The 26,222-nt window shown below is 47.9% G+C and overlaps 2 protein-coding genes, 1 long non-coding RNA gene and 1 other non-coding gene across 8 annotated transcripts in view; 2 read left to right on the forward strand and 2 right to left on the reverse strand.

Annotated features, from left to right (window-relative positions):
- The window catches only part of MATN2 (matrilin 2), a 153,597-nt gene extending 139,363 nt beyond the window's left edge, over positions 1-14,234 (forward strand). For 3 of the 5 annotated variants that reach the window (XM_070075336.1, XM_070075335.1, XM_070075339.1), the window contains 8 exons: positions 933-1,055; positions 3,205-3,327; positions 5,693-6,106; positions 8,615-8,767; positions 9,704-9,775; positions 10,711-10,845; positions 11,710-11,808; positions 13,662-14,234. In XM_070075336.1, the coding sequence (XP_069931437.1) occupies positions 933-1,055; positions 3,205-3,327; positions 5,693-6,106; positions 8,615-8,767; positions 9,704-9,775; positions 10,711-10,845; positions 11,710-11,808; positions 13,662-13,717 (1,175 nt within the window). In that variant the 3' untranslated portion in view covers positions 13,718-14,234. The remainder of the gene's footprint in view (positions 1-932; positions 1,056-3,204; positions 3,328-5,692; positions 6,107-8,614; positions 8,768-9,703; positions 9,776-10,710; positions 10,846-11,709; positions 11,809-13,661) is intronic. The other 2 variants (XM_070075338.1, XM_070075337.1) reach the window with 1 other exon arrangement.
- A 5,621-nt stretch (positions 14,235-19,855) lies between these two features.
- Positions 19,856-22,645, reverse strand: RPL30 (ribosomal protein L30). Its single transcript, XM_002710706.4, has 5 exons — positions 22,523-22,645; positions 22,361-22,413; positions 21,953-22,098; positions 20,573-20,703; positions 19,856-19,952 (listed from the first exon to the last, which is right to left on the reverse strand). Exons 2-5 carry the CDS (start codon positions 22,379-22,381, stop codon positions 19,903-19,905), a joined length of 348 nt encoding a protein of 115 aa, XP_002710752.1. The 5' UTR covers positions 22,382-22,413; positions 22,523-22,645; the 3' UTR covers positions 19,856-19,902.
- LOC127490853 (small nucleolar RNA SNORA72) lies at positions 20,161-20,292 on the reverse strand. The gene has a single exon (XR_007919244.1). It is a non-coding gene; the product is annotated as a small nucleolar RNA SNORA72 (small nucleolar RNA).
- Positions 22,636-25,403, forward strand: LOC138849945 (uncharacterized). The gene is made up of 2 exons (XR_011389255.1): positions 22,636-22,746; positions 24,907-25,403. It is a non-coding gene; the product is annotated as an uncharacterized lncRNA (long non-coding RNA).
- Positions 25,404-26,222: the final 819 nt, after the last annotated feature.

A 26,222-nucleotide genomic window follows, 5' to 3' on the forward strand; every position in this document is an offset into this window, starting at 1 on the left:
TACAAGGGTATTTCCAAGGGGTCATGGAAAAAATGGAATTAAACGATGTTGATTTTGGTGCAAGAACATTGAAATCCATGCATAGTTTTTTCATTATGCATATTCCATAAGCTTTGATAGCCGTGGTACAGTGAAAAATGTAAGTAAGCCACTTTCTAGCTCTGCCCTTTATTAGCTGGGAAAGTTGCTTAATTTCTCTGAACCTCCATTTATTTATCTTTAATAATGTTACTGTCACTGCTGTTATTATTTGGGTGGTGAAATCCGTCATGGACACGACCTTGTGATAAGGCCGCTCTTACATTCAGAGGGCAGATTCTCTTAGACGCTGGGGCCTGTGACCAGCCTGCCTAGTGCAAGCAGCTTTAGAGTGATTCACGGCTGTAAGTTCCAAAACACATCTCTCTGTGGTCAAAGCGGGGCGAGTAGCCCTGAGCCAGTGATTTGCAACCCTATCAGTCATCTTTTTCTCAGGCTTCTGGAAGCACATTCCTTAGAGTGACTCATGTGACACTATTTGAAGAAAAGATGGCTAACTAGCATTATCACTCTCATTTTTCAGGCAGGAAAGCTAAGTGATTCTCCTAAGCCATATTTTATGTTGGGGACCAAGCCAAAATTAGATTTCAGCGCTGTTCATCCAAACTGAGGTTCAGTCTCCTAAGTAATCATTTCAACAGGGTTTCCATTCGGGGATCAGAAACCCCGGCTGCAGAAAGCCTGTAGTTTTGTAGTGCACTTTTATGAGACCCCAAAAGTAGGTGCTGGCGGATGACGGTGCCGATGACCGTAAGAAACCTTGAAGACTTAGCCTGTGCTCAGCGTGGCCGTTCTGCTCACTGAAGACCACGGCTGAGGGGCCGGTACCTCCAAGGGCAGCTCCGTGTCACCTGTCGAGGCGAGGTTGTAGTAACGTGCACTGCTGTCCCCAGGGAGAGATGTCTGCCGAGACACGGAGCACGGCTGTGAACACATCTGCGTGAACCGTGGCGACTCGTACACCTGCAGGTGCTTGGAGGGGTTCCGGCTCGCTGAGGACGGGAGACGCTGCAGAAGTAAGGAGCCTGTAGGCGCGCTCAGATAATTCCAGAGGCGCACTCAGTCTTTCAGTTCTTTGTTTGTTTGTAACCAGTGTCACTAATATAAGGTCCGGCTCTGGGCACTTTGAAAGTGTTTCGATCAAGATCAGTCCGGGGGACCTTCCTGCCCCAGGAATGTCGCAGCCTCTTTACCTGTGTGCCTGTGCCCTCAGCTGTGGGCCCTTCCTCAGGTAGCTGCATGGATGCCCAGAGCCTCGGGCAGCGCCTGGCTCGTCCCTGCCAGCAGTCGCTACAGGATCACAGGATAATCACAGGCCTTTGTCTTCTGGGCCTTACAGTGAGGGGAAAGGGTTGGAGAAGGGTTGTATATTTCTTTTTTTATTCTGTTTTCTATATTATTTGCTGCTGTAGCTCACTCGGAACAGACTGTGAAAGTTTAGTTAATATATTTGGGTTCCCCAGGGAAACATAGTATATGCGGTTGTGTGTGTGTGTGTGTGTGTGTGTGCATGTGTACATATATATGGGGGGGAGGGAGGGAGGGTGGGAGAGAAAAGATGGACTTAAGAGATTGGTTCGTACGATGCTGTGGCTGGCAGGTGTGTGTGCAGAGCAGGCTGGAGACTCAGGGAAGACTTGATATTACAGCTGGTGTCCAAAGGCCATCTGGAGGCCAAATCCCCTCTTGCGTGAGACACCTTCGTCTTTTTCCCTGGAGGCCCACCTACCTGATGGGGGGCTGTCTGCTTACTCCAAGCTGTTAATTCAATTGTTAATCACACCCAAAAGTTATCTTCGTAGAACACCGAGGCTGGTGTTTGACCAAGCAGCTGGGGATCATCCCCTAGCCAAGGAGACCCATAAAATGAACCATCCCTGTGCCCACTGGAAGCCAGAGGTATCGGCACCCCTGTTTAGGGACACAGGTGTTGGAAGCAGCACAGGGCGGAGATTTTATTCCACTGGGAGATTCTGGCTGTTCATCCTCCTTTGGGGGTTTGGACAACGTCTGCTTGCTTGCGTGACTCTGCCCCAGGGAGCAGTGGTGCCTTTTGAGTTAGGCCAAATAAGCTTGTTTGCTTCTGGGGTTGATGTGTGGAGGTCTCCTCCCAGACTCCACTGAGATAACTGGGGGTTCCTACAGGCTAGCAAAGCAGGGTTGGGGGGAGGGGAGGCCATCACCCTCATTCCTCCACCACAAAGAGGGGCTCCTCCCCTTCCTGGGGGTTCTCTTTGAGCAGCTGACTCCATGGATGCCCATGATACCTTGGCTCAGCTCTGCAGGGTTCCTGCACCGTGCTGGGTTTTAGGTAAACCCTGAAGCGTCCCTTCTGCGGAGCACACGTGTTCCGTCTGCCTGAGCCATTCATTCCTGCTTTCATTCCTGCAAACATGCACAGACAGACAACATTTACTGCTCCTTATGGTGAGCGGTTTACACACGGCACAGCTTCTGCCGCTGCAGTTTGATCCCTAAATCGAATTCCACCATTCCCACCCTACAGGGGTAGGGAACCTTTTTTTCTGCCATGAGCCACTTGGCTATTTATAAGCATCATTCACAATTCATACAAAATTTTCCACCGAAAAATTAACCCGCTGTAGATTTATTGAATATTGAGTCCTGCCCGTGGTTGCCTTGGCGGGGCCAGAACGGATGATTTCACGGGCCTCATACAGCCCACCCCTATGAGGAATCTGCAGGCACTGGCTCAGGTGTTGAGTAAAGTCTCTCCTCTCAGAGGGCTAATGACGGAACAGGGCCGCAGGCTTTCATTGATGCCTCCGCGGTGCTGGGCGACCCCGGGCCTGTGAGGGAAACTCGGAGATGTGCGTCTCTGTGTGTACGACGGATGCATCCCTCCTGTCGGGGGATGATGTGGGGATTAAAGGGCTGTGAGTGTTCTGAAGGGGTTCAAACACCTCACCCATGAGACAATCGGAACGCAGTGTTTGGAATCTCTATGGGAAAAAAAAAAAAGTGAAGCTGGCCACCCACCCTCCCATCAGTCAGGCTTGGGTGGGCTTCGCCCTCACCTTGGCCTCTCCAAGGTTTCGGCAGAGGTGGAGTTTGGAAAGAAGGACTTCTGTGTGTCATCTCACCAGCGTGCTTCTCCCTGCTGGGATCGCTCACCCTCCCTCCCACCCCCGCCCTTTTCCTCAGGGAAGGACATCTGCAAATCCACCCAGCACGGCTGCGAGCACGCATGCGTGAATCAGGGTGACTCCTACGTCTGCAAGTGCTCAGAGGGGTTTGTTCTCGCCGAGGACGGAAGACGGTGCAAGAGTAAGCGCTCGGAACATGGCAGTCGGCTTGGGTTGGGTTTTGGAGCGCCTGCTTTCTGGGGTGTTTTCAGGTAGCAAGTCCCTCACTGATGCTTCTCTCCTGAATAGAAATGTGTGTGCACCAATGCAGAATGGGGCAGAGACGGGTTAGTGGCAGAATCTGCAGAAAGGCTTGGTGTTAGTTGACAGTAAGTTCTTTCATCAGCCAAAAGGCCAGGGTGATCTTAGACTGAGGGAGCGAGGGAGACGGCGCTCTGCTCTGTAAGGGAGAATCACATTCAGTTCTGGGCATGGAATTTTAGAAACAGGGGTGGCTACCAGCGTGAAACATTAAAAAAAAAAAAAAGCCACCAGCAAACGAAACCTGGAGAGAGTTAGCTATTTTGTAAGCCTGCAGTGCCGGCATCCTGTATCAGATCTCACCCTGCTGTTCTCCTGCTGTTTCCTATGTTCACATGTCCTGGAGAAGCCTTTGTGCGTGCAGGCCGTGGTGCGGGTCCTATTCTGCAAGGAAAGAGTGGGGTAGAGGAGAGCACAGACTCGCTGCCAGAAAATCATCCCTGTGTTTCTGAGATCTGCTGGAGAGCCACGTGCATGCCACTTGAGTTTGGGGTTGGTTTGGTTGGTTGGTTTGGGTTGATTCAAGAACAGGCTCCGAGTGTCAAGGAATCTCTGAGTTGGCCTTGCCCCCTTCACTAATACAAGATCTGTAGGTTGAGTAAGGAGGACAAGCACTTCATGGAGAAAGAGGAGACCAGCTCAGCACCCACAGGAACCACGGTCATGTTCACAGGCCCTACCAGCCAAGCTTAGGGATGCTTCTGCCTGTGCGTGTGTGTGTGTGTCTTCACTTGCTCATATCATTGTGCTTCACTTTCAAAGGTTACACAGCTCTTGATGTAGCAGAGAGAAAGTTCTGTCGCAAGCTATAGACTATTGGAAATGACATCATCCATTTGGGATCTGTAGATTTTTCTTAAGCAGCCCTGAATAACAAAAAAATCTCTCCACACCCAAATTGCTTAAGTATTTGCTTACCTTTGTTTTTAATCTCTCTTTTACTGTCAGTCATCCGAGTTGCCCCAAGAGCTTTGGTGTAGATAAAGAATTCATGGCAATCGTTCATTTTTAAGCATTCAAGCATAGTTACAGGGATGCTGCCAACACACACCACTTCATTCATTTAGTCCATCAACAGCCCTTATTGGACACCCATTGTGTGTCAGGCGTTAAGGTGACAGAAATGAATGAGGCCCAGTCTATGCTGAGAAATGAGTGGCAGAAAAGAGACACCTATCAAATGATTATTGTACGATGTGGATCCTGCATAGAGTGCATTAGGTTGTAAGCAGCTTGGTGTTAGGCATATTGCCTTGGTCAGCTTTGCAGTCCTTTTGTGCCTACTGCCTTGCACAAAGCAGATGCTCATTAAAGACATCGTGGGCTACACAGATAACGAGCACAAGCTGCGGCACCAGGAAAGCGCCTTGGAAGAGGTGATGGTCAAGCTGAATTTTAAGAACCTCCTTCTTGAATGCAAGCAGAACGCCAGTACTTGTGTCCTGTCACCCTCCTTTAGTGAAGCTGTAGGGACCTTTTGGGTGTTGTCAGGCCCTTAGAGGTATTCTGCACACAGCCCTCCACCCGCCCTGGACCTAGCTGTTGGTGATCCAGCATATGGTGTGCGCCAGTTTCCTAGATGATTTATACATCTGCTGTGATTTGTACAATTTGTACACTTTTCTTGAGAAAAATTTAATTTTTATCATTTTGACAATACAACACACAAACACACAAAAGCAAATCTAAAAACTACTGTTGAGGAGAGGACATTTGGCACAGCAGGAAAGACACTGCTAGCGATGCCTGCATCCCATGTCAGAGTGCCTGGGTGTGAGTCCTGACTCCGCTTCCAAATACAGCTTCTTGCTAATGCACACCCTGGGAGGTGGCAGATAATGGCTCAAGTGCTTGGGCCCCTGCCACCCATGTGGGAGACATGCATTGAGTTCCAGGCTCCTGGCTTCAGCATAGTCCTGGCCTAGCCCAGCCCTGATTATTGTGGGTATTTAGAGAGTGACCCAGCAGATGGAAGAGCTGTGTCTTGCTCTCTCCATCTTTAAAAATAAATGAAAATAAATAAATAAAAATCTAAAAAATAAAATCATGTCAGAGACTCCGAGTTTCATTGGGAGGAAAAAAAAATATTGTTGTTTGTAACCCTCCCAATTCCTCTTGTCTGTCTTGTGCTTTTTCTAAAGAAGCTCAAAAGTGGTTCCTCTAACTGAAGCCTAATTGTCTTCCACTCTTGGGCACGGACGAGTTGTCACCGTGTGGCCGTGTCAGCTGTCTTTGTATTTCCGCAGGATGCACTGAAGGCCCACTGGACCTGGTCTTTGTGATCGACGGATCCAAGAGCCTCGGAGAAGACAACTTTGAGATTGTGAAGCAGTTCCTCACGGCCATTATAGATTCCTTGGCAGTCTCCCCCAAAGCTGCCAGGGTGGGGCTGCTCCAGTACTCCACGCAGGTCCGTGCCGAGTTTACCCTGAGGAGCTTCAGCACGGCCAAAGACATGAAGAAAGCTGTGGCCCACATGAAATACATGGGCAAGGGCTCCATGACGGGGCAGGCCCTGAAACACATGTTCGAAAGGAGTTTCACCCAACTGGAAGGGGCCAGGCCTCTCTCTGCACGGGTACCCCGAGTGGCCATCGTGTTCACCGACGGACGGGCTCAGGATGACGTCTCCGAGTGGGCCAATAAGGCCAAGGCCAATGGTAAAAAGGGGTGCAGCTCAGGTTTCTTAAACTCACTGGGAGGGCACAGCGGGCCAGAGGAGTGAGACTCTTGGAAGGTACAGACAGGCCTCCTGTCAATCTCCATTCCTCAGTTTACCAAATGACCACCTAGCACGGGGCTGGACGGGAGTTACGTAAAGTGCTCATAAGGGATGAGCGGGGCTTGCAGCCTGGGAAGCTGGGGTACCCAGCCCACACCAGGTACAAAATCACCTACGTGATTTCCTGGCCAGAGCGTGACTGCCCGTGGAGAGAACCACCCACCGCGTGGGCTCCTTATCTCAGACGAATACACAGGTTCCCAAATGCTGGGCTGCTTGTTTTAGAACCACTTCCAGAACATGTTACAGATAGGTTCCTGGTGGGAACTTGACTGAGACGTGTGCGTGGTTGCGGATGCATGTGGGTTTTTTCTTCTAACCAGTGCTTCCCGTGAATACTCTGAAAATGCAGTAGCCCCAGGATAGAGAATATGCCGGTGTTGGCAGGCAGCAGAAGGTAGCTTCTGAGACAGGCAGACTGTCGGAGAAGGTTGTGACTCGGCTCTGGCCGCTGAGCAGAGCCCAGCCTGTTCCCTGAGCTCCTCCTGGCCTCGTGGATGGTGCAAGGAGGGACCTGAGCTGTGCGGATGTGAAGTGGAGGGAGGGGCACGAATGGCTTTGGAAGGAAGTGCAGAGGCGAGGATGGGTGGTGGAGGTGGCTTATGGTGGTGGTCTGGGGGAGCTGGGCAGACTGGAGGCTGTGGAGCAGTTTGCTCAAAGCCATCTCCTTTAGTACTTGTTGGGGCACACTGCTGTTGCAGGTCCCAAAAATGTCTGCATGGACCACAGCCTCACCCAAGCTCGGGGCCTGGACCAGGCCCAGCACAGAGTAGACGTGGGCCCAGTACCCGGAGATGAATGGACACGGGCTGAAAGTACTGCAGCCAGCGGTGCACGCCGCTGCGCACGGCAAGGCTGTCTCCGTGAAGGAGGCCGCTGCCTGGTGTTGTCTACCTCACTGTGCACTCATGTTGTTCCTGGCCCGGGACAGCGGTGGCCACACGGTGTGTGCTGCCCTGAGTCATTGGAGTGGACTGTCAAATTGGCTGTTCACACCACACCAGCCTGCTAGTCACGTCAACCCCGTGGGCCTCTGGCTTGCACTCGCACAGAGTATTGGGCAGAGAGCAGGCATTGGCACAGCGGTTAACCCTCATCCCACATCTGAGTTTCTGCTTCGATTCCTGGCTCTCCTTCTGATCCGGCTTCTTACTAATGTGCACCCTGGGAGGCATCAGGAATGGTTCAAATACTTGGGTCCCTGCCACCCACGTAGGAGACCCAGATGGAGTTCTAGGCTTCTGGCTTCAGCCTGGCCCAGCCCTGGGTGTTGTAACCATCTGGGGAGTGAACCAGCATGGAAAAAGTATTAGGGGAGGCATCTCTGTGAACCCTTTTATTTGTTTTGCTGAGATTAATCTGCCTGACGCCTTCCCCATTCAGATTTCCACAGATCACACAGAAACAGGTAGTATATTTATTTGGTTCTTGAATCAGCAGGATTTATCTGATATTACAACTTCTAATGTATTTAATTACCCTTGTGTAGTTAACACAATCTTAAAATAGTAGATAGCCTTTTTAGAAAGTTGTGTGTAAAGTCCCCGGGCTCCCACACAAATATGCTGAACTTGGCTGTGGACCTTCCACAGACTCAGAGCAAGGCATAACCCTTGCCCTTGGCTCAGAGCCATTTTTGCATGGGGGGGGGGGGGGGGAAGGTAGTCAGTGAATTAGCCAGAAAAAGATATCAGTGCTGCAAAGTGTTGAAATCAAGCAGAACTTAGTTCATACTGTGTTTTGCTTTCTGATGAAGCGTATGAGCAGGTGGGAGCAGAGGAATCTAACAATTTGTTTTAGAAAAACTCTTGGAGCTGTGTCCTATCCCCATGGAAATCTAAGGTCGATGCCTGGGTTAGTTCCTTTTCCTGATGTGGGGGTCTCCAGGGGGCTGCAAGTTCTCCTTGTAGCTCAGCATCCCCCCAAGACTGTGTCGTCCCATGAGAGGTGGACAGCAGGCAGCTTCCCTTGTCTCGGGTCATTAGGATGCCCTTCCTGTGCCTTTGAGAAGTAGAAAGGAAGTTAAGTTACAAGGACACTGACGGACCTGCTTCACAGACTTCCAGAAGAGTCTCCTGTGTAAGCCGTAAGAGAGCGTTCTTTCCCGCTTGTCCAGAAAACTAAGTCAGGGAAACATTGACGAGCTGTGAGCTAACCCTGGCCAGGGCTGAACAACAGGGCGGTGGTTTAGCTCCCTTGCTTCTCCCAGATGCCTCCCCTCTCCCTTAGATCCCTCTGTTTTGCTTAAAATAAAAATGACCAAAAAAAAAAATATTAAAGGAGCATTCACATATACCCCTCACATCACACCACTTAGTATCTGGCTGCTTTGGGAGCAGGACACACGGCTCCGTCCGTCTTGTTCTGAATGTTCTCTGCACCGTAGGTATCACCATGTATGCTGTTGGGGTGGGGAAAGCCATAGAGGAGGAACTACAAGAGATCGCCTCTGAGCCCACAGACAAGCATCTCTTCTACGCCGAAGACTTCAGCACGATGAACGAGATAAGCGAGAAACTGAAGATGGGCATCTGTGAAGGTAGTGTAGAGATTCTCAATGCACTCCTCCTCCAGAGTGCTCAGAAAAGCGCCTCCCCCGAGGGCAGGGCCGGTGATACCTGGAAAGCCAGGCATTACAAGGGGGAAGTGGGGACAGAGCGGGGGACAAAGGCTACCGCTGCTGGCGTGCTAGGTGCAGTGCCGGTGTGCTGACTCCTCCCCGGAACGCCACAGAGATGGCCATGTAACTAGGAAACCATCAGAAACTAAATCAGGAGAGCTGAAGGCCGCTGCAGGAAGGCCTGTATTGGAGTGGAAGGGGATGGCAGTCCTTGCAAGGCCACGACTGAAAGTGTAAGGCGCGCCTCCCTGTGCGGACTGTAGACCACCGGGTGACGTGCAGGGGTGCCATGCGCACTGTTCCCCAGGCCGCTAACGAGTAGCGCCGGGTGTGCTTCCACAAAGCAGCTCTGCCCAATTTTCCTTCGACTCACGTCCAGGTTCAGTCACCATTAAAAGCCAGTCTAAGCCATGGATCTCACTCCTCCAGAGCAAAGAATTCTGGGATGAAGGGGAACCAGAGAGGCAGGGCCGGTTAGAGTCCTTTGAGTACATCCTGCTTGGCCTCTTGGCTGCTGGGATGCCTCAAGGAGCCGCTGCCATTGCGACATGATACTTCCAGACCCTCAGCTTTCTTTCTACCCTACTTTCTGACATGACCTTTGCGGGAGGGGAGTCTTAAAACAAGTTCATGTACTTAAGGGGTCCTGGCTTCGCTTCCTGGAGACAGCTGCCCTCGTGAGGTCGTAGATAGCATAGCAACCGATTGCTTTGCACTTCTGGTGTTGCCAAATGAAACTGTAGATCCCTGGTTTATGGCAGGCAGCCAGGGAGTTGGACTGGGACCTGCTTCCTGAAGCTCACGTGCATACACGTGGCCAACCATCACTCCTCTTGGTCATCTGTTTCTGTTTAGCTCTAGAAGACGCTGATGGAAGACAAGACTCCCCAGCAGGGAATCCACCAAAGAGGGGTCACCAGCCAACAGGTAAATTTTAGAAAGCAGTGTTTCCAGAATCTTCCATGGGTGCCTCCAGGTGAGAGTGGGAAAGAAGTGAAAGTAAGTAAGATTTAAATGATGTTCATTGGAGCCTTCTCCCTCCATCAGATAGGATTCCTTACTTTGAGCTGTGGTTGGTGACTGGCTGCTCTGTGACAGTCTCTTTGCCATTAGCATATCCCAGAGTAAAGCTCTGTACCAAGTGTACCAAGTTCTAAGAAGACCAAGTACCTTGCTGTGTTGATGGCTGTTCTGCAACCCCCAAGGAGTTAAGGGTGGGATGAGCATTTGAAACCACATCCCATATCAGAGTGCCTGTTCAAGTCCTGGTCCTGGCTCCACTTCTGGTCCAGCTTCCTGCGGATGTGCAAGGACGTGGGTCCCTGCCACCCATGAGGGAGACCCAGACTGAGTTGTGGGCTCTGGGCTTTATCTTGCTCAAACTCGACTATTGTGGACATTTGGGAAGTAAACCAATGATGGATGGACTCTCTCTCATGCCCCCCCCTTTTAAATATCTATTTATTTATTTGAAAGGCAGAGTTACAGAGAGGCAGAGGCAGAGAGAGAAAGAGAGAGAGGTCTTCCATCTGCTGGTTAACTCCTGAAATGGCCACAATGGCCAGAGCTGGGCTGATCTGAAGCAAGGGGCCTGGAGTTTCATTCGGGTCTCCCACATGGGTGCAGGGGCCCAAGCATTTGGGCCATCTTCCACTGCTTTCCCAGGCATATCAGCAGGGAGCTGGATTGGAAGTGGAACAGCTGGGACTTGAATTGGTGCCCATATGGGATGCCAGCACTGCAGATGGCAACTTTACCTGCTATGCCACAGCACTGGCCCTCTTTCTATCTTTCAAGTAAAGTGCAAATATGTACATGTTTTTTATAAAGCAGGTTTGACTTCAGTTTCTTTCTCCTTACAGAATCTGAGCCCGTCACCATAAATATCCGAGACCTCCTTTCCTGTTCTAATTTTGCAGTGCAGCATAGGTACCTGTTTGAAGAAGACAGTCTGTCACGGACGACTCAAAAACATTTCCATTCAACAACATCTCCAGGTAATTCCAAGTACAGTGTTCTTATCAGATCGCTTGATAGCCTTCCAACTTGCCAACAAAATGAGCTTAAAGAAGGAAGCAGGAAACAGGGTCAAGGCAAAGAGGAGAAAGGACTGAAGTAAAACGAGAACCAAAAAGTAAATAAATAAACTAAGAGAAACTGGAGTGGTCTTCCCCGCTAAGGCACGCGGAGGCCTCTGCCAGTGTCAGGAGCACACAGAGCCTCTCCTGGGATTTCCTTGGCCCGGCCTGGCTGTGTGCAAAGAGCTGAGCCCTTCTTCCCTTATGTGTGGGGAGCAACTGGGAGCAACTCGGACTAGACTAAGTTACTGGAATTAAGACTTATTCTATGCATCTGCTCTCCCACAATATGGCGCTGGGAGAGGAGGAAACAGCTTCTACACAGCTGCCTCCAGTTCAACCAATAAACTGCAGGACCTGCTCCTGATTGGAGGAGAGCAGCGTACTCGGCGTGTGGGTAGCAGAGTTGGGATTGGTGAAGAGGACTATAAAGGAGGAGAGAGACAACATGCACCAGGAACATCTAGCTGAAGGAACACCTGTGCAGCCCCCGAGAGAGCCAGCCGGCGGTGTGCCGCTCCCCCGTGGAAGTGGGGAAAGTGGCAGGGGGAACTGCCCTTCCACGGAGGTGGAAGGGTCGGTAGCCAACCCGGGAAGAACCAGCAGCAAACCCCGGGAGGGCCGAGCAGACAAAAGAACAGCACAGAGTCCTGTGTCGTTCCTCCATGAAAAGGGGGAGCGACACTTATGGTTTCCCCCCCGTATGCTGATTCAGCCCTGTTATTATGCGCCGGGGAGGTCTGGGCCATGAGAGAGGTGACCACTTTCCGTCTGCTTTCTCAGGCAGCCATCTGGACGAAAAACACGACCAGTGCAAATGTGAAAACCTGATCATGTTCCAGAACCTTGCGAACGAAGAAGTAAGAAAATTAACACAGCGCCATATCCTTTGCTGCTAGCATGTCTCTGTGTGGAACACAGAGAATAGTCTCAATACCTCAATACCTCCTGTATGTGGCTTTTAGCAAATGAAGGCATTCCCATGGAGTCAAGAAACAGTGGACTCTGGGGAAGGCTTTGTCTTCATCAAGCCACCTGTTGGGTGGTTGAGGCAAGGGCAGGTCAGGCTGAATGGCTGTTCCTGGGGGCTCAGCAGGAAGGCGGGGCAGCCGGGCAGCGTGCAGAATGCACACACAGCCAGACCTAGCTCGCTCTGGGCTGGGAGGATGGGAGGTGGGGAGAGACAGGCCCAGGTCTGAAGTGCCTCAAAGGCACGGTGTGTTAAGGCAAAGAATGTTCCAGAGGTTTTCAACTTGTTCTGAACACCGGGCCTTTCCTTTAGCCCCAAGTCAGACCGAGGCCACACTTGGATTCAGTTGTGTAGTTCCTGGAGGCCTGAGGGAGTGGAAGCCGGGAAGGAGGGGATTCTTTTTTCTTTTTTTGGCCAGAGAGAGCTTTTCAATCAGCACTCTAAGAGATGAAGCGTTCTACCCAGGGAACAGCAGGATCCAATGATTCATTAAAATAATAGCACAAATAGAAGGCATACTTTGGGACAATAGAGAAATGAGGATCCAGTGCTTTTAAACATTGGACGCCCTGCCAACTACTGAGAAGTCAGAATTACAGTAAGCTTACTAGAGCTTACCAAAGCTGGCCCGACGGCTGTCTCAGCGCGCATCAGCTAGTCTGTGGGGACATGGCTTAGCTGTAACTACCTCTGTGCCAGTGCTTTGTAGGATAAAGAACTGCTCAGAGCCGCCGCCTTCTGAAAACTGGAAGCACGCGCCCTTAAGTCAAGCAAAATCATCTCTGCCAGTGGGTAGGAGAGGATGAATCTGGGCCCTGCTGCTGTGACAAGGAGCTGATGGGGTGGGGGTCTGTAGGAGTTTACAGGGAAGACAATGCTCTGTTTGCCTCCCCTTTCTGCCACCCCACTTCTGAAGATCAACTTCAGGAGAGACCAGAGAAATCTCATATGGAAGAACATGGGTCGGAGTTCCTCCAGGCTGCTACCCTTTGGCCTCTCTGCATCAGGGGTGAAGGCTCATCTCCCTTCTCTCTGCCTTTATTTGTGTCTTACTTTCCGAGGCCTGCTCACTTCAGCTTCGCCTCCTCACTACGTTCTCAGCATTGTCAGTTCTGGCTGCCAGGCGTGGGCTGTGGCAAACTCATTTACAAGCAAGAGGGTGTAAGTGAAATTAAAAAAAAAAAATTTTCATGGGGGTCTGCAACATTTATGGTGCAGTGGGCTAAGCCACCACATGTAACAGCAGCCCCCCATGTGGGTGTCAGTTCACGTCCTGGCTGCTCCACTCCAGATCCAGCTCCCTGGTCATGTGCCTGGGAAAGCGCAGAAGACGATGCAAGTGCCTGGGCCCTTGCACCCATGTGGGATACCCGGATGAAGCTCCAGGCGCCTGGCTTTGGCCTGGCCCAGCCCTGGCCATTGAGGCCATTTCGGGAGTAAACCAGCAGATGGAAGGTCTCTCTCTGTCTCCCCCTCTCTATATAACTCTGCCTTTCATATAAATTTTTTAAAAGGACAAATTCAAATTTAGCTCTCTGGCTTTGATAATGTCAACAAGTATTTAACCTGAGATATGTTTGCTTGGATAGCAAGTCAAATGAGCTACTATAAACCACATGTCAAGGGTTTAAAATTTGTAGCAGAAATAGTGGAGGGGAGCGCCTTTTATTTTTCAGGAGTCAGATTTTTATATAAATAAATCAAGGTGTTTGAATAGAAATAAAAGTAGGCAATCCAGATTCTTCTTCCTTAACTTGAGATTTACTAGAAGAAATGACACAGAGAATGGAAGCCTTGGAAAACCGCCTGAGATACAGATGAAGACGAGAAATGATCTATTTGCATGTCATTGCATCAAGGGTCCCAAGGAAAGTAGTTCAGAGCCCCAGAGCTCAGGCTATTGTTAAGTCTGTAACAAAGCAAAGCATAAAAAACGAAGCCAACATAGCCAGTTCTGAGAAAGCGGGTTTGCTGCAGAACAGAGACAAACAGGAGACACGGACTTGTGTAAACTTATTTAGAAAACTATCTTTGAGAGTTCTAAGATGAGTTTACCAAGGGAGAGTAAATAAGCTATACAAGGCATTTTGTAATATGCTGTGGACATGATTTGCTTCCACCTCGTGTTGCCTTAGTGTTGCAATCTCATTTGACTATAAAATAAAGTTTGCAGTCTGACTTCCGTGGAACACTGGCCATAGGACATGCTGTTTTTTTTGTATTGGACTTTACCTTGATATATGTATATGGATTTATGCATAAAATCAAAGGGCATATGTACTTGTGTAACAAGTTGGATTTTTTTATACAATATTAAAATTCACCTCAACAAATGGTATTCTGTGTACAATTCTTCGTTTAGCTTTAAGTCCAAGATATGTGTACATGAGAATCAGTAGATGAGAGCTCTGTTGCTCTGCCTTAATAAACTAATTTTTTAAGCTAATGACAAAATGTTTAGCATTATACCATTTCTGTACTTTAAAGCACATCATTAGAGGCCGGCGCTGTGGCGTAGCAGGTTAAGGCAGCCACCTGCAGTGCCGGCATCCCATAAAGGTGCCGGTTCAAGTCCTGGCTGCTCCACTTCTGGTCCAGCTCTCTACTATGGCCTGGTAAAGCAGTAGACGATGGCCCGAGTCCTCCGGCCCCTGCACCCACGTGGGAGACCCAGAGGTGGCTCCTGGGTCCTGGATTCAGATAGGCCCAGCTCTGGCTGTTGCAGCCATCTGGGGAGCGAACCACTGGATGGAGAACCTCTCTCTGCCTCTGCCTCTTCCTCTCTGTGGCTCTGCCTTTCAAATAAATAAATAAATAAATCTTTAAAAAATAAAAACCACACAATTGGTTGTTCAGTTACATAAATATGTATATTTAAGTCCAAGAAATACTCTGGAAGAATATACTCCAAGTGGGAAAATAAAAAAGTGGGAATAGGAACAGACAGGACTTCAACTGTATCAACTCAAGGCACTTGGAAGAAGAGTTAAGTGGCAGCTTCAGTAAGAAACAAAGATGTTTTATGGCCCAAGTGAGGTTTTACACACAAAACACCTTCCTTGAATAAATTCATATTTAAATATTTCAGGACGAGTGTTTTCCATCAGAATGCCCTCCCCATGAACAGTCATCTGAAAATGATTATTTTCAGGCATGAAAGTAGTCACTCAGTAGTAAACCTTGAGCTTTATTTCTATGTAGGTAATGCCTTTGGCCCTGAAAGTCCAGGTTTTCATCAGGTAGTGTTGATTTGGGTTATGGTAGGTCAGGCGTTGCTTTCAGCTGGCTCAACCCGACTTCACTTGTGTTCCGGCGCCCTCTAGTGGCAGTGAAGACTACAACCTGCCACGCACACAACAGTTTTTTCAAACCATTGATTACGTGTCATCATTGTTGATTTATTAACTAGATTTTTCCAACCTGGGGAAAAGGTGATTTCTGGGAAACAAAAGCTTCCAACCATCAAAACTCTTTCAGATTATTGCAAGGTTTTGAATTTGAAGATCGTCTAAAATTTGAAATATTTCCCCATTTTCCTTGTTTTTGCTACCTTTGTTTACAGGTGAAACCAAGGCATGGGAATCACAATGCAGAACTGCATTCCATCGTCACATATTGTGACTTCTCCATGCCTTGACTTCATCTGTAGAATGGGGCTAATGGTTCTCTCTGATTCGGTTGTCAAGAGGATTAGATGAGCCAGCCTGTACACACTACTTACTAAGTGTCTCATTTTAAATGCTCACCAGTAGCTACTGTTTTTTCTTTGGCAGCCAAGAGCACCTGACACAAAGAAGGTGCTTTAGTTACACGTAAGCTGAATGAAAGAATAGAATGCTTTGGCTTCTGTACTTTGGCGGATTGCCATCCCTCAATTATCCTTTGAAACCAACAGGTAGGAAGTAGTAAATTAAATAATGGTAAACACACAAGGTGTTGAAGAACTACAAAGATGCAGATAAAATTCTGGACTAGCCTATCAACAATAGAGTTAAGTATTTAATATCTGATAAGTGACAAAGTTGAATATTTGAGTCACTATGCTCTGGGACCTTAATTTATTGAGACAGAGGCAATTAATGACATAAAAAGTGTTCTAAGGTCACTCGCAGGGATTTGATATGTACAAGGAACAGGGGTGTGTGGGGCAAGGAAACCAGATGGCACTGCTGACACAGGGCGAAAGTCTGAGAAGTAGCTGGCAGCTGCAAGAAAGATCATGGAGAAAACTTTTTCTATGCCACAGATGAACATCTTCTAGATGACCACTAACTGCATTTATGTCCGCCCTAAAACTTGGTTGCTTCTCTATAAGCCTTTTGCCCCAGCTACCATCCCATAGACTCCACATAATTTTTTTTTTAAGATTTTTATTTGAGAGATAGTTACAGACAGTGAGAAGGTAAGACAGAGAGAGGTCTTCTATCCGCTGGTTCACTCCCCAAATGGCTACAACAGCTGGAGCTGAGCCGAGCCAAAGACTGGAGCCAGGAGTTTCCTCTGGGTCTCTCATGTGGGTGCAAGGGCCCAAGCGCTTGGGCCATCAACTACTGCTTTTCCAGGCCATAGCAGAGAGCAGAATCAGAAGTGGAGCAGTCAGGACTCAAACTGGTGCCCATATGGGATGCTGGCGCTGCAGGCTGGGGTTTCAACCTACTGCACCACAGCACTGGCCCCTACGCGTGCCACGATATCCTACTTCTTTTGGACTTCTATCTCTACATCTAATAGTTTAGTACATGTATAGAGTAAATCTAAGGGGCTGAAATTTCCTGCAAGTCCCTGCACATGACAGCTACCCAGCCAAGCACATTACTGTCCAATGAGCAAAGAATGCTTCACAATGCCACCCTATACCGTCCCAGATCCTCTTGGCCAGTGCTATTTTCTGACTCTGCGGCAGTTCAAGGGCATTCAAATCACAGCTGCCCCAGGCCAGAAAAAACTTCCTTTTTATTAGCTTTAAATTCCCTTTCTTTGAATGTTAAACTCTTCTCAAACAACTGGACAAAAAGAACATAAAAAGATAAAAGCCAGGTGATCTTAGAAATCACATTTTCCAAAAACCATCATTCCAAAATGCCTGCGAAGTCATGCAATGGAAATTGTGAAGAAATGGTACCTTGGGGTCTGCAAATGGTATCCTTAACTGTGGAAAATGTGAGCACAGTCTGACCGGTAGCGAGACGAAGCAGTTCTTACCACAGGTTTCAGATATTTCAAATCGCTTGGACACACCAGAGTCCACACATGTAAACATCAACACAGAACACTTTCCTGACTCAGTAGCTCAACACAGGAGGGATGATGGAGTAATAATGTGGAGGTAACTTACATCTTGGTGGGATGAGGGGTTACAGTAGCCAACAGTATCCACAGCCCTCTCCAAAATAAAGTCCCATCGCAAAACATCAGTGGTGCTCCCAAATTAAGAAATACTGCTGAGGCCGGCGCTGTGGCTTACGTAGTAGGCTAAGCCTATGCCTGTGGAGCCGGCATCCCATATGGGCGCTGGTCTGTGTCCCAGCTGTTCCCTCTTCAAACCCAGCTCCCTGCTAATGGCCTGGGAAAGTGGAAGATGGCCCAAGTGGTTGGGCCCCTACACCCATGTGGGAGACCTGGAAGAAACTCCTGGTTTCAAATAAATAAAATCTTGAACAAAAAAGTCTCGGGTACTAGTAAGTTTTTAAAAAGATTTATTTACTTGACAGGCAGATTTACAGAGGGAGGGAGAGGGATTTTCCATTCCTTGGTTCACTCCCCAGATGTCTGCAACTGCCAGAGCTGAGCTAATCTGAAGCCAGAAGCTTCTACCAGGTCTCCCACGTGGGTGCAGGGGCCCAAAGACTTGTATCATCTTTCACTTCTTTCCCAGGCTCATTAGCAGGGAGCTAGATTGGAAGTGGAGCAGCCAGGACTTGAACCGTCACCCATATGGAATGCCAGCATTACAGGCACTGGCCCCTAATGCTTTGTTCTTAATTTGGGTCATGGTTATAAGTGTGATCAGAAGACCAAAAACTCATTTATCTATAAGCTGATGTCCATTTCTTGGTAGTTACACTTTATTTCAATACAATAAAAAATACCAAGTACCCAAATGAATCAAACTCTAATCAATAAGAGAGCCTTTCTCCAAAGTTTATCTACAACCTCAGTTAAACTTCAGACACAAACCAACTCCCTCATCTTTCAGCCCAGGAATATATGACCAACTCAGTAAGTTGTTATATAGAGCTATTAAAAGAATGTCCAGGGGCCGGCGCTGTGGTCCAGCAGGTTAAAGCCCTGGCCTTAAGTGCTGGCATCCCATATGAGCTGCTCCTCTTCCAATCCAGCTCTCTGCTATGGCCTGGGAAAGCAGTAGAGGATGGCCCAGGTCCTTGGGCTCCTGCACCTGCGTGGGAGACCCCGAGGAAGCTCCTGACTCCTGGCTTCGGATTGGTGCAGCTCCAGCTGTTGCAGCCATCTGGGGAGTAAACCAGCAGATGAAAGACCTCTCTCTGTGTAACTCTTTCAAATAAATCATGTTCAGTAAATCTTTATATAGTACATACAGCAAGTATTTGCACTTCTTCCCTCATTCACCTATCATAAAATCCTGCGGGGGGCTGGAGTTGTGGCGTAGTGGGTAAAGCCACTGACTCTGGCATGCTTTATGGGCACTGGTTTGAGTTCCAGCTGCTCCACTTCTGATCCAGCTCCCTGCTACTGTGTCTGGGAAAGCGGTGGGAAACAGCACAACTGCTTGGGTCCCTGCAGCCACAGGAAAAGACTGAGAAGTCCCTGGCTCCTGACTTCAGTCCGGCCCAGCTTCGGCTGCTGCGGCCATTTGGGGAAGACCTGTCTCTCCCTCACTATAACTTCTTTCAAATAAAATCTTTAAAAAAAAAAAAAAAAAAAAAAAAAAAAAAAAAAAACCAACAACAACAACAAAACAAAAAAACAAAAACACACCTGCCTGAGGAAGAGAAAGAAGGTGAAGACTGTAAAATCCAAGACATTTCTGACCCTTCAGTAGCCTCCTTCAAAGCTTAGCAGACTGAACAGGTACAGATACCCTTACCTGGACCATTCAACTCTAAGATTTACCTTTACCAGTCTCCATGGGACTTCCCACTGGGAAAATGGAAGTTTTCCAAAGACATGAACACAGGCTTACTTCATGCTACATCTCTCAGGATTATATAATGTAAAACCCATTTGAGCAATCTGACATGTAACATTTAACTAGAGGTCTGGAACATTATCTACTTTAACGACTTTTTTTGTGGTCAAAAGATCCTTATTCATTAAATTTCAATGGAATTTCTTTAGCCTGTAATAACATTTTACTTAATCTTTTCTATTTAGATTTGATAAACTGAAATTTTAACTAAATTCTGGTTATTTAACATTGTTGCCTCTCATTCAAATATAAAATGCAATCAACGTTCTAAGACTAGAATTATAGAAGCTAGCATTGTGGCACAGTGGGTTAAAGACCTGCCAGCACTCCATACGGGCACCAGTTCAAGTCCTGGCTGCTCCACTTCCGATCGAGCTCCCTGCTGTGGCCTGGGGAAGCAGAAGATGGCACAGGGCCTTGGCCTCCTGCAACCATGTGAGAGACGTTGAAGAAGCTCCTGGCTTTGGATCAGCTCAGCTCTTGTCGATGTGGCCATTTGGGGAGTGAACCAGCGGATGGAAGACCTCTCTCTCTGGCTCTACCTCTCTATGTAACTTTCAAATAAATAAAATAAATCTTAAAAAGAAAAAAGACTACAATTATGAAAATCAATTCTCTTCAAAGTCTAGTATTAGAAAGGAACCCCTAATGAAAATAAATGGAAACTGGGATATGCAACTCCTCGTACCCAAAGTCTTGTCTACATCCAGCTGCCTCACCCTCTCTAACCCTACCTTAGCAAACTGTCCTGAAACAAGATCTAGAAAAAATAACTGGCATGGACACAGTGATTACCAACAAGCTCTGGCAGGTTTTATTAAAGAAAAAGTTGCATGATTCACTTTTCACCAGTCTGTTCTGGCATGCTTCTAATAATATCAGAATCGCCTAGAAAACAAAACAAAACAAAAAACAGTAATTGTACAAATCACTTAGTGGCTACTAGTAGTCACAAAAACTCCCTACTTTGGTTATGGCTTCTGTAGAAGTCTGCAAATTACCACTATTTGTAAAAGCTGTACTGGCTGCACTGTTATCTCAAAGATCCCATAGAATTAGAGCCATCACATATGAGCATACTAACCAGTCAGAACTATTTTATCACCAGCATTTATAAAACCAGACATAGGGAAAGAACTAGGCCTGGGGACACATGCATGGTTTTAATATAGCGAATGTTTAGCCTGCCCTGATTATTGCAAAACCAGAACAGCGAGAATATTCGCAACAATATATGAATTAAGTACTCAGTAGACTCTATTCATTAAACTAATATTCATTAAACCTGAAACTGAATGTCGCTGCTGTAGGTACTTTTTCCCTCAACCTAATTTTCCTTGTCTGTTTTGTCACCTGCTTGCCAGTCCCTTCACCTATTAGCAAGTCATTATTTCTTAGGTGCTTTATTAAAATACTTTTTACTCAGGAATCAAAGTCACTTGTATAGCAAGGAATATCTGTATTACATTAAAAAGGAAAAAAATGATTTTCTGACTTGAAAAGCATACCTGGATCAATGATAGAAAGCGTGCATACTCTGTAGTATTTTCCACAAGCTGTGCCCAGTTCAATATTATTGCCACTGTAGTGATGGACACCAGTTTTGGCCAACATGGCGTAATACTCTATTTCAGATTTCCTTGGGAAAAACAAAATGCAAATAAATGTCATACCTTGTTACCACTTCTTTTATCAGTTTTAATGTATTACTCCTAAAAATTTTTCATATCCATTAACTGATCCTTTACATGTGACAGCAACCAGTAAGTATCTACCCAATACCTACTACATTCAAGACATCACCTGTGCTCATGGAAAAGGCAAAGATACAAATCAAAGCAAAGTATTATTCACTCAGCATCATAAGTGCCAGTCACTTTAATAACCACAACCTCCAAAGTAGGCATGTGTTCTTCATTTTTAACTAATAGGCATGGGTAAAAAGTGGAGGATCTAAAACCCAACTCCAAGTTTGCTTTTTTAAAAAAAGATGTTTCTCCATAATGAAGGAGATGGGAGTGGGAAGCGGGATGGGAGTTGGGGGGGGTGGGAGGGCGGGTATGGGGGAAAAAACACTGTATTCCAAAGCTTTATCTATGAAAAAAATGCATTCATTAAATAAAAACTTAAAAAAAAGATGTTTCTATCACATCTAGTGTCCTGATTCCTAGATGGGAAATGAGATTTACCCAGAGTAATTTCCCTGTCAATTTAGTGGATTCCAAGGGCCTTACAGTGTGGATCCACAGAGCAGCAGCAGTCCCATGAGCAGCTTATTCAAACTGTACCTCAGACACCATCCAGATGCCAAGAACCAGAATTTTACAAAATCCCAATGTGATCCCTTTACATTCACAATGGACAAACATTACTGTAGCCGGCAAGATTTAAAGAATGGTTTAGAGTAAGACCAAACCATGGGACAGGATGGACTACACTCCAGCTTTTGTCAGTGAGAACACTCTATAGGAAATGTTCTAAGTTAGGCAATACCCTAGAAAATTGAGGGCGGGGGGACTGATCACATGGCTTGTGTTCTGCAAGGTCCAAGTTTATTCACAATAACCCACCAAGTTCAATTTCAAAACAGCGACTTAAGCATAAACCTTGGCTGAGAATACACTAAGTAATTCTATGACAGGCTGCAAGCCACAGTCCAGCCTGGACTTCTCTATGCTACAAAATAAGTGCAGAAAACGAAGCATCTTTAAACCAACTTGAAAACTTAAAATTCTGCTCAAAGATAAGGTTAGAGAGAAGCCAAGCACAGGGTTTGTCTAGGCGGCCGGAGGTGTGGCTCGCGATTAGCAGCAGCCGTACTGGTTATCCTGCGACTGTCTTTTGGAAAACGTGAATGTAGGGATCGCATGTGCACTTCCTCCCATTACCTCAGGGCCGGGCAGTTGTTGGCGAGGATGACCAGCTTCGCCTTGCCTTGCCTGATCATCTTCAGAGACTGCTTGTACCCCAGCACGTATTTTCCGCTCTTCATCACAAGCTGGAGCCTAGAGTTGATCGACTCCAGCGACTTTTTCTACAAAGCAAACATGTAACACGGGCCTGAAGGCCTCGTCTGCGATCACCTCAAACCTGAATCCAGCCTTCTGGAGCCGAGCCTCTTAAAACCTCCGCCATCGAGGGTCCGGAGCCACTGAAAGGGTCTCTCTGTTCCCTCCGGCCTCTTCCCAATGCTACGAGTCAACGCTGTCGCCCCGGCGAGCTCCGAGATGCCCGCCCCGGCCACGGCCCGATCTCTCCACGTGAATCGGCCTCCAGCCCTGGCGCGCCCCACTCACCGTCTTCTTGGCGGCCACCATCTTCCTGCCTTAGGTGCGGGACGGCCTCCAACCTGGAACATAACAGAGGACAGGGCAGGAAGATTAGAATCCGAAGCTTCCAACGGCAACCCGCAGGAATCCCCAGCCTGCTTAATCCTCGGCCCGGTGGAGACCACTCACCAAGTGCAGCCGCAAAGATGGCCGGGGAGCGAGAAAGGAAGGAGTTCCCACAATGCAAAGCTCTTCACGGCAGAGCCGGAACGCAAAGCCGGAAGCGGAAGCAAATCGCAAGCGGAAGGGGCGGAGCTATAGGAGGAGCGCGGTTCCTGGTTGCTCTAGGATACCGCGGGACAGTATGGTGACCTGAGTGTTCGGATCCCCGTATTGTAACGTTAGGGTTCTCGGTGGGTGATGCTGCTTTTGTGGTGCGAGCCGCGGGCGTAGGAACTGAGGAGCGTTGAACCAGGCGGCAGTGGGAGAAGCCGCCTGCGGATGAGGTGGCAGGCTCTGTGAGAACCGGCGGCGGGTGCAGCCGCTGTCTCGGTGCCCAGGAGGTCTCAGCCCGTAGGCGCGGCGTTTGGGGAGGCTCGGGGGACCCTGGTGCGCCCCATCTGCATTTTCCCTCCTCCGGCTCTCGCCTGATCCTGCCTGAGTTACTGGCCCCGGAAACGGTGGCTCCCGGCGCAGGCTCCCACAAACTCACCTTTTACGGCAGTGTTAGTGTGGACCTGTGAGCCGTACTTGCATAGGAAGTGCGATAAACAGTTTTAATTTTTAAAAGTATTTTTGCTGTGAACTTTGGACCTTAGTGTAAATGTCCAGTGAGGGGTCATCCATAGTGTTAGGCTCCGGTGGAGTTAGGCGCAGCGGTTAAGACTGGGTTGGGGATCCTGCATTCCATATCCCAGTGCTGGGTTGAGTCCCTGCTCTGCTTCCAATCCAGCTTCCTGCTGATGCACACCCTGGGAAGCAGTAGGTGATGGCTCAAAGACTTGGGTCCTGCCACCCGCATGGAAGACCCAGAGTTCCGACTTTGGGGAGTGAACCAGGGGATGGAAGATCTCTCTCTCTGCTTCTCGCTATCGCTCTGCTTTTCAAATAAAATAAAAGCTAAAAAGATATTGGCCGGCCTGGGAGGGGCCTTTGGCACATGTAGCACCAGCAGTCTATGGGAAAGCAGCCCACGTTGGCCCAAGGGCTTAAGCCCCGCCCCACCCACTCCCCACACGCACACACACGGCAGAGGGCAGTGGGATTTCTGTCTCCTGCCTACCTGGCCCTTCCCTGGTCTTTGCAGCCATTTGAGGATTGAACCAGCCGATGGACCATCTCTCTTTAACCCTGCCTTTCAAATAAGTAATTTTTTTTTTTAAAGAAATAGATATTAGCTGCAGAAGAAAGTCCCCACCCTCTCACCAGCAACAACAAAAATGTAGAATCAGACTGGTAGATGAACTGTTTCTAGTGTCATCCTGGAAAGAAGGGACAGGGTGCTCGCGTCGGCAGCACATATGCTAAAATTGGAATGAAAGAAGGAACAGGGAGGAACTTCACCCTCAAAACCTGTGCTGAACCAGAAACTATGCTACTTTATTTACTTATATTACTGTTTTTAATATTTATTTATTTATTTGAAAGAGTTACACAGAGAGAAGGAGAGGCAGAGAGAGAGGTCTTACATCCGCTGGTTCACTCCCCAATTGCCTGCAATAGCACCGATTTGAAGACAGGAGCCAGGAGCTTCCTCTGGGTCTTCCCACGTGGGTGCAGGAGCCTAAGGACTTGGGCCATCTTCCACTGCTTTCCCAGGCCATAGCAGAGAGCTGGGTGAGAAGTGGAGCAGCCAGGACTTAAACTGGCATCTGTATGGGATGCCAGCACTGCAGGCGGTGGCTTTACCCTCTGTGTCACAGCACTGGCCCTTTACCTATTTTATTTTACTTAACAGTTAAAAAAAGCTGTGAGATAGTAACCAGATTGTCAGAGTTAGCACCAGAACCAACATTTGTAGCTTAGGGATCTTCACAAAAATCAAGTGCTTGCTCCATTTTGAAGTGAAATTGCTGTAGCAAGAATTACTTGCTTTAACATGTAGGCATGAATTATTTAACATTGTGTGAATCCCATTAATATTTGCCTTCTATTAACTGGTTCTATAAACGTACTGAGTTCTGGTTTTGTTTTCTTAATTAATTTTATAAGTAACAAGTAACCAGTCCTCTGATTTTTTTTTTTTTTTTGATGATTTATGTTTGAAAGGTAGAAAGAGAGCATCTATCCACTGTTCCACTCCCTAAATGGCCCCAACAGCCAGGGCTGGGCCAGGCTGAAGCTAAGAGTCGGAACTCCATCCTGTTCTCCCATACAGGCAGGGGCCCAGATAATTAAGCCGTCCTCTGCTGCTTATCCTGACACAGTAGCAGGGAGCTGGTACAGAAGTAGAGCGGGGCTGGCACCGTGAGGTAGTGAGTAAAGCCACCTCCTGCAGTGCTAGCATCCCATATGAGCGCCAGTCCTAGTCCCAGCTGCTCTGCTTCCAATCCAGCTCTCTGCTTCCAATCCAGCTCTCTGCTATGGCCTAGGAAAGCGGTCGAAGATGGCTGAAGTCCTTGGACCCCTGCACCCACGTGAGAGACCCAGAAGAAGCTCTTGGCTCCTGGCTTTGGATTGGCGCAGCTCTGGCTGTTGTGGCCTCTGGGGAGTGAACCAGTGGATACAAGCCCCCCCCCTCCCCCAGCCTCTGCCTCCCTGTAACTCTGCCTTTCAAATACATTAAATCTTTTTTTTTCTTTTTTTTTTTAAAGAAATGGAGCAGCCGGGACCAGATTAGTCCTCTGACAGGGAATGCCCGTGTTGCAAGTGGCACCTTAACCTGCTGTGCCACAGTGTCAGTCCCAAGGCTCTGATTCAAAGAAGCAGATCTGGAGAACTGGCACTGCTACCTGATAAGAGATGAAAACAACAGTCTCCCTATTTTTTATCCTGGGCTGTTTTTCTTTTCTGATCCATTTTTCACTTAACAGTTGTCATCTTATTATTAAAAAGTGAACCATCTACATAAGAGTGCTTTCTGTTGCAGTTCACTCTAGTGCAGGTTGAAGATGTGTAGTTTGCATTAGGAAAGGCATCTTTTTTTTTTTTTTTTTCTATTATCAAGTGTTCTTCTTAGACACTTGCTGTGGAAACAGCTGGACCCCACCCTCATGGCTGTTAGTCATGTTGAGAAAGAAAGATGAGATCTATGAGGACAGATAAATCCAAGCCTGTGCATCAGGATGAAAGCACTGGTACAGACTGCGCCTTTATTCGTTCCACAGATGGGATCGTGTGCCAAGTCCCACGCTGGACCTGCTGATGTGAGACTCCTTCAGAAACCTTCGTTCTGTCTGAAGGAAAACGTGGATAGCACAACATGCTTATTCAGTGTGAAAACTATTTGACAAATGGAGCCTCACTCCCGGCACTAAGAATATACAGAGATAAGACATGTTCTGAAAGCCTAGTGCATAGCTAGGCCTGAAAGGAGAGTGATACTGAGAATGATTAGCTTTTGTATAGACTTTAATGTAATTACTATAACCTCATAGACTTTTATGTCCTTAATTTGTAGGGGATAAAACCAGAAAGAAAAGTGATTAAATAAGTTAGTGAAGATTGGGTGAGTCAGAACTGAGATTTGAAGTACGGTCCTCTGCAAGGAGGGGGTGCATTCTAATCAGAAAAGAGCTTTGCAGGGCCGGTGATGTGTAGCGGGTGAAACCACACCTGCAGTGCCGGCATCCCATGTGGGTGCCAGTTTGACAGTTCCTGGCTGCTCCACTTCCCACCCCAGCTCTCTGCTATGGTCTGGGAAAGCAGTAGAGGACCGCCCAAGTCCTTG

Source organism: Oryctolagus cuniculus, chromosome 6 (assembly GCF_964237555.1).
Source record: "Oryctolagus cuniculus chromosome 6, mOryCun1.1, whole genome shotgun sequence".
NCBI lineage: Eukaryota > Metazoa > Chordata > Mammalia > Lagomorpha > Leporidae > Oryctolagus > Oryctolagus cuniculus.

Bases quoted from the DNA above. Each gene is read 5' to 3' on its own strand.
- RPL30 (XM_002710706.4), bottom strand. From the start codon at position 22,381: ATGGTGGCCGCCAAGAAGACG. The intron at 22,099-22,360 runs GTGAGTGGGGCG...TTTGCTTTGTAG, and splicing joins TGGTGGCCGCCAAGAAGACG to AAAAAGTCGCTGGAGTCGAT. The intron at 19,953-20,572 runs GTATGCTTTTCA...TTTGTTTTCTAG, and splicing joins GCTTTCTATCATTGATCCAG to GCGATTCTGATATTATTAGA.